Raw genomic sequence first — 7,202 nt, forward strand, 5'->3', positions numbered from 1 at the left:
TATTTAGCATTGAACAGCATCATAATGCTACAGCAGACGCAGAATTTCCGTATCTCCAAGTATACTTTGTGTTGACATAAAAGACCTCAAAAACCATTGTGACAAGGTTAAAATGACTGATTTTTCAGGTGCACTATAGAAGTGTAAAATGAGACATTTCCCCCCTTTCTTAAAGAAAGAACATACTAATATTCTTTTGCAGTCTTGCTCCACTGTTCCATGCAAAAAAGTTGACAGCACACTTATACTCCAAAAATAATTTGGTTTTACTAAGTTAACTGCCATCATTATTTACCTAACAGATTTACTGAAATTAATGGAAATTGGGGCAGAGAAGCCAGCAGCAAGAATAATGATGATCATTCTTTGAAAAAATACCTAAAAGGCAACATGTTTCAGGCCTTACAGGCACACAGAGCTCTTGCAATACATAATTTCTGTTAGATGCTAAGTAGGAGCAGAATTTGCTGAATGAGATTTATCCTCTGGGACAAAGAAGTTGCATCTTCACTAAACCTTCCTTACCTTGTAATGTTTGTAATTCCTTTGTGCTTTTTGTGAGCAGGTCATTGTTTTGATCTGCATGTAATTACCACCCTAACAGAGGCAAAGTTGTTCTCATTGTGTTCTCCTGCTCCATGTTGTGGAAATCAGAGATACAGCTTCTAGTTCTGGACTTCTTCCCTTTACCTGTTGCTCACCAAGTACTTATATTACTTAAAGTACTTAAAGGCCAGCACAGAACATTAGGAAAAGTCAGGATTAACTCTGCTTTCCTCGAGCCTGCAGAGCAACAAGTCCTGCAGGGGCAGTGAGGGCACTGCTGCTGTTGGAATGGCATTGTGGGGGGAGAAGGTGCATCTCCCTCCTCTGTGCAGTGTCTGCAGCCCTGACAATCAGTAGGAGCAGGAAAGGCGAGTCATAGAAAGAATCCCTGAGCCCACACAGCTGTCAGGCTGTTTGAGCAGAAGCAGCAAACGTAGGGACCCAGCCCCAATCTGCTGCCCCAGATGTGAAGCAGATGCTGACGGGGCTCTTCCAAGTAACGTTCCTTCCTCTGGTCATGTGGAGTTAAACTCCCTGGATTCCTTTGCCATTATATTAACAGATAGAGATTTCATACCCTCATTTATCAGCTGTACCCCCTAATGCACAGCACATGGGCAGATCTCTGGCAATCACAGGAATGCAAACTAACAGGACAAAGAGCACAAGCCCCTAGCTAACACTTCTCATTAAATCCTTGTGCTTCAATTGCCTTTTTTAAGCCTTTGTCTTCCCCAAAAATGCTCACTTTATGCCATAAAATACACTATACTACTATTTACTGTATCACTTCATTTTACAAATACTATCAATTATGTTTTCCATAGTAATAATTTCTGTCTCCAAACAGCACTTGCACTTTTATTCCACCAAGACCTTGATTATATTGCACAAACCAGTGAGATTCCAGTGGTATCTAAACAGTTAATGAATTTAACTGCTTTTTAAACATAAATAAAATTAAAATACAAGTAGTATCAACATAGGACGGTCTAATTTTTCAACTTGCTACTTAAACTGATTTAGTAATTACATTAATTAGGTAATGCATTTAAGTAAAACAATCCCATATGCTTCATTTTATGTTTTAAGGGTAAAATGTACATGCATTTTTTAGGTCTTCAGACAGTGTAAATCATCTGGCTTTTATTTACTTCCCAGAACTTTGCTAGTTTACACCAGCAGAAACACGCAGATAAAGGCTTTGCTTTTCTAGTAGGAAACTGTTTAAACTGCCTTATAGTGAGATGGGATTAGGAAATTAGCCATGGAACAGAGATTCTGAGCTGTAATCAGTGCCATCTGCATATCACCAGAACAGGCTGATTATTTTTGTCTAAACTTAGATTTTTCAAGCGTGTGTAACAGGCTGAGAGGGTTCTCTTAATAATGAATAATAAAGTATTTTTCTTAGCAATGAATTATAAAGTATTTTCTTTCCTCACACAGATTTAAGAGAATTGTTGGGTTTTATCATGTTCTGAAAACAGGAAGAAATCCAATGCAAAGGAAATACTGGTAAGATGAACATGGCTGAACCTGCAGAGCTGTGAACAGGAGCATTGCTGCTCCCTGAGTGCTGCTCACAAAGGCTCCAAAGCCAACAAGGGCTGGAAAAGCAAATTAACGAGGTACTGACAAGCAAGAAGACACACATGTCTTTGGATGAGAGCAACTGCCCATGAATATGTGGAGATAACTTTTCAAAACTACTTGGAAACAAATTTTGAATGCTCAGGCCATGTAGTTCACCCCAGGTTTTTGAGATGTCAGCCCTGGAAGTGGGGCTTCCCTTTCCGGGGACAGCTCAGGGTCCAGCCTGCCCTGCTGTGATCCCTTGAAAACCTGTTCCCATCCCATAGGACCCCTCCCACACAGGGCTGAAATGGGATGCACTCACTGAGCCCTCACCAACTATTCAGCTGCTACACTCACAGTTTGTATGCAACAGGGACACAGATTTTATTTTATTACTGTGAGGGAAAGAATAAACTACTGTGCTACACCCTACCTTATCTAGAATTCAAACACAGGCAGCTGACACAGTTAAATGTATTTCATGAAGTTCTCACTGCTGATTTTAGCTGTTCCCTGCTCTCTTCAGGAAGGTCTGCTACCTCTACAAGGAGAGCAAGGCAGGTTTCTGTACATTAAATATTCACTAAGACCCATTCTCACACTCAGAAAAGGGCACTGCAACTGCCAAGGCTCAGGGCCAGAGGCAATTCTGATATAACAACATCACTGCAGGTATAATGCCTGCCACCTTACAGTACTTTTCCCAAGAAATCACAATTTTAAAATGACAAACAAGACAGAAAAAGATATTCCCATACAGATTTAATTGTTGACAAAGAACTGCTTGGCATCTTTGAAGGCAAAGCAATGCAGCTACTCAAGAACACAGGACTAAAAAAATAGAGAACAAGAGGTTTAAATGAACAAGAGGGAGTCAAATTTCTATCATTTCAGTCACTGGAAATTGCTACTGAAAGGATCAGAAATATGGTTTCACATAAAAAGGCAGAGATGGTTTCTAAGACTTTACAACTCTATGGATGAGAACATGTAGCCAGGACATGGACTTTTTTGCTCTCCCTTCCAACACGTGACCTACTCTCTTTGCAGGCTGCAAAACATTCCCTTGTGTGCCCCCCAAACACAAATCCTCACTAACAGGCCATTGATCCCCTTGTACTGGTGCCACTGCTGCATTACACCCTCCGAAGAGCCCAGATCTGGGCTCCTTGCAGCAACAATTCCTCCAGGGCTCCTTGGAGACACAAGTTCCTCCAGAGCCCAAGCACAGGTAGTTTATCACAAACCCTGAGGTTTGAGCAGCAGCACAGAAAGGTCCAGCACCAAACCACTCCTGCATTATGACACTTCACATTAACCAAACTCTTCACACTCAATGAACCCACTTCTTGTGGGCCAGCAAATTCCTACAACTATTAAACAGCTTCCAGAGGACTTCAGAAGTGTTTTCTTGTTTTACTCTTTGTTATCTTGAAACTTTCAAGCTTCTGTAAAATACTGATTCACAAGAGCTCATCTTCTATGAAACTATGCCCCAATATTTATTGTTGCCCAGGGATAAACCTCTGTCTCATGGGAAAAGAAGGGCAAATGGACTTTTCCCTGTACATACCTTCACCATTCATTGCTGGAGAATGATTCTGAGCAAATACAGCAGATCCATTTTTAACAGTGTCAGGAGATTCAGAGAGAGCCTGAAAGATCAAATATTACAATTTTTGGGACTTGTACATCACAGGGTTTAAAGACTGCAATAGGAAGTAACCAGGGAAGATGAGAGTGGGCAGCTCTCCCTTACCTGGTAGCTCTTCACTGTGCAGGTATTGTCCTCCTCAGCTTCCTCTGGGACACTCAGTGTATTCCCCATAGTTCCTGTCAGGTGGAGGGAAAAATCCAAATAACCTTTTCTTCCTCATTAATATGAACTTGCTGCCTGGTTCCAATTAAGAGACAGCCAATGGGGACAGACAGGCTGTTGAGGTCCCTAAAGAGCCCCACCTGCCCCATCATCAGGCTGCACCAACCAGTCTTACCCCAAGCCCATTATCCTCAGGGCTCACAAGTGCTCACAGAAAATGGTACAAACCAACAAACTTTTCTTGTTTGTTGAGGAAAACTGGCTGCAATCACACCTGCATCATTCATTAGGGCTCAGGAGAGAGCAACGTGGAGTTAGCAGCAGAAAAACACTTAAATCTGTGAATAAATTACAACAGCTTGTATGCTTTTGTTTGGTTTTCATTTAAAAAATGCAGAAAGAAAGGAGGCAGCATGTAAAGGCATCGCCCATGTAAACTCTGAATTGCAGTCTCTTTCCTGTGTACAAGAGGACATAACCTTCTGGTTTTTTTGTTTTATTTTCCTTTCCCCATAATTTAGAATACATTTATGTGCCCTCTGAGCTGTCTGTGCTTTAGGACTGTAGATTCTTTGGGGCCTGTAATGTGGTGGAGGGGCAAAGGAATCCGAAGTCAAGAGGGAAGTTCCTATTAGACTTTGGCTCAGGATATAGATGTGTGCATACTGATAAATAAATAAACAGTGAAGAGAAAGTATTCTGAGCCACACCTTGAGACAGGAAGGTGTCCAGAGAGAGGAAGGTAGAGAAGGGAGAGCTGTACTCATCCTTTTGGATGTCCTGCACAGCCCCCATGGGTACCAAGTGCCTTCTGCTTTGTTATTGCTCTGTTTTCTACCTGCATGAGTCAGTGAAGCTGCAGAGGCATGGATGAGAACAACTCCTTTAATGAAATTAAATTTTAATCAAACAACCTGTAGCTATTGGATAAAAGAAGGAAAACAGTAGCTTTGCTAAATGATGTTCACTCGAATTGGAATGTGCTGCTTCCAGTTACTGTTTGCTGAGCTCAAGCTCAGGGTGCAGAGGCATTTTACAGGAGTTTTATCTCCTCAGCTGATATTTCCAGTATAAATCAGAAGTTCTGATTTGTTGTGGAAAACAGCCAGAGCTTCCCTGTGGATGTACAATGGCCTCTTGTCCCTGCTCTGTAATTCTGTTTCCTAGCAACTTTAAACATTATTCTATTGGAAGAGAAGAAAACAAGATTCAAATCCTACTGCTTAGTCTCGATGATAAATTTAGTATCTGGTTGAATCTGGAGGATTTACTTTTGTTTTCCATTCACAAGGCCTGGTTTATGCCAGGAGACAACTTAAGCAAAAGATGGAATGTTTGCAGGTTTGCTTCCTTTTTAACATGAACTGTCAAATCATTTTGTATCTGTGGGGAGAGAGAGAAGCAAATTCCTCTCTTTCTTTTTTATTTCAACAATGATTCGTATCTTGATTCTCAGCCACTCCAATTTCCTGTTGTTGCAGGTCTACTCACATCAAGTAAGTTATCTTTAAATGATACAGAGCAGAGATCACAGGCTCTGAGCTCTGGCAGAGCTCTAGGAAAATTTACCCATTTTCTAAAATCAAGTTTATAATTCTCACTGAAATAAAACACACACAGTGGTCATGTGGAATTTTAGAATATTTTCACTCACCAGAACTCTCTCTCATAGAAAGCTGGATAGGTATTGGAGGCTTTATTTTTCCAAAAACTGGGTAAACTTGCTGGATTACCCTTTCAGAATATGATCCCAAAACACCAAACACAGTTTTCCACAGATACAGAATCAAGGAATAGAGAAGCTGTGGCTGCCCCATCCCTGGAAGTGTCCAAGGCCAGGTTGAAGCAACCTGGTCCAGGGAAGGTGTCCCTGCCCATGGCAGGGGGGTAGAATGAGATGATCTTTAAGGTCCCTTCCAACCCAACTCATTCTGTGATCCTATGACATATATATGTACATAATGCTTCTGCCCAATTTTAAGGAGAAAATGACAGGTCACTGCCACCTACAGACAAATCTGAGCATCAGCAGAAATTATTATATAAACATACAAAATGATATCAAACCAGCAGAGTTTCAAGTTGCCAAGCAAGTAATGTCACAGCTCTTCCCTTCTGCCACCACGTCTCAAAATTGCTGCTGCAGAGACTGTTGCAGCTCATTGCACATGTGGGGCTCTAGAGCTGAGTAAATGGGAGGAAATTCTTAAATGTGAAGCCAAAGAGGTTTTCTGAAAAATAAAGGGCACTCACTGTGTGTTTATGAACCAAAGAATCACAGAATATTGGGGCTGGAAAGGACCTCTGGAGATCCCCCAGTCCAACCCCAGTGGGAGTTGGACTCCCTGCCTGGGCAGGGTCACCCAGAGCAGGTGACACAGGGACATGTCCTGGCGGGTTTGGAATGTCTCCAGAGAGGGAGAACCCACACCCTCCCTGGGCAGCTGTTCCAGGGCTCTGCCACCTCCATGGGAAGAAGTTCTTCCTCATGCTGAGGTGGAACTTGTTGTGTTTTATTTTCTGGCCATTCCAGAAGGTGCTGAGGGCTCCCAGTGTGCAGGAACCTGCCTGAGGACCGGGAGCCTGTGGAAGCTCTCAGGATGTGGCCATGAGTTTGTTCCCAGTGAGCAGACTCAGACATTGTCAAGCACTGAGCACATCTGTCCAGCTGTGAGCCCAACACCACCCTCAGGGTGCTCACTTGGCCTCTCCTATGGGTGTCTAAGTTATTAATCATATTTCTTAGCAGTACAATCACCAGGAAAGACTTATTTGTGCCCTTTGTTCCATGCTTGAGAAGCACAAAACTGGTCTCTGTAGCAAGCTGTGAGTACAGAGAAAACCTCCACCAGACCTGGGAGTCTGTGAGAGAAGATTTGACAGCATTTACAGGGACAGGACAATTTTTGATGATTGAGAGGGAAAAGAGATGATGCTGAAGTAAGAAAATTCTTCAAAATGAGAAGAAAGCCCTTAGAAGTCAAGAGGAGCAGGAGTAAGCTCATTCTCATCCTTAGGCTTCCTTTCTAGAAACAGATTTTTTTCACTGAGTTTCAAGGATATTATCCTCCTGGGGGGCTCCTTCAGGCCAGGTGGAATGCAGCCCAACTGGTTTAAAAGGGAACATGAACTACCAGCCTCTACATCAGACACAGCTCTGAAACAGTTCCTTTCACCACTTATGCTTCACTGCTTCTATTGTAATGCAGAAAACAATACGAAAGAAAAATGTATCTTAAATTTTTTGTTTGTGTTGTAT

The 7,202-nt window shown here is 42.1% G+C and overlaps 1 protein-coding gene across 1 annotated transcript in view; it reads right to left on the reverse strand.

Annotated features, from left to right (window-relative positions):
- Positions 1 to 3,952, reverse strand: part of BCAS1 (breast carcinoma amplified sequence 1) — a 43,195-nt gene extending 39,243 nt beyond the window's left edge. The window contains exons 1-2 of the mRNA XM_018073742.2: positions 3,884 to 3,952; positions 3,698 to 3,779 (exon numbers count right to left, since the gene is read on the reverse strand). Of these exons, the coding sequence (XP_017929231.1) occupies positions 3,698 to 3,779; positions 3,884 to 3,952 (151 nt within the window). The remainder of the gene's footprint in view (positions 1 to 3,697; positions 3,780 to 3,883) is intronic.
- Between the last annotated feature and the right edge of the window lie 3,250 nt (positions 3,953 to 7,202).

Source organism: Manacus vitellinus, unplaced genomic scaffold, assembly GCF_001715985.3.
Source record: "Manacus vitellinus isolate BGI_N305 unplaced genomic scaffold, ASM171598v3 scaffold_26_pilon, whole genome shotgun sequence".
NCBI lineage: Eukaryota > Metazoa > Chordata > Aves > Passeriformes > Pipridae > Manacus > Manacus vitellinus.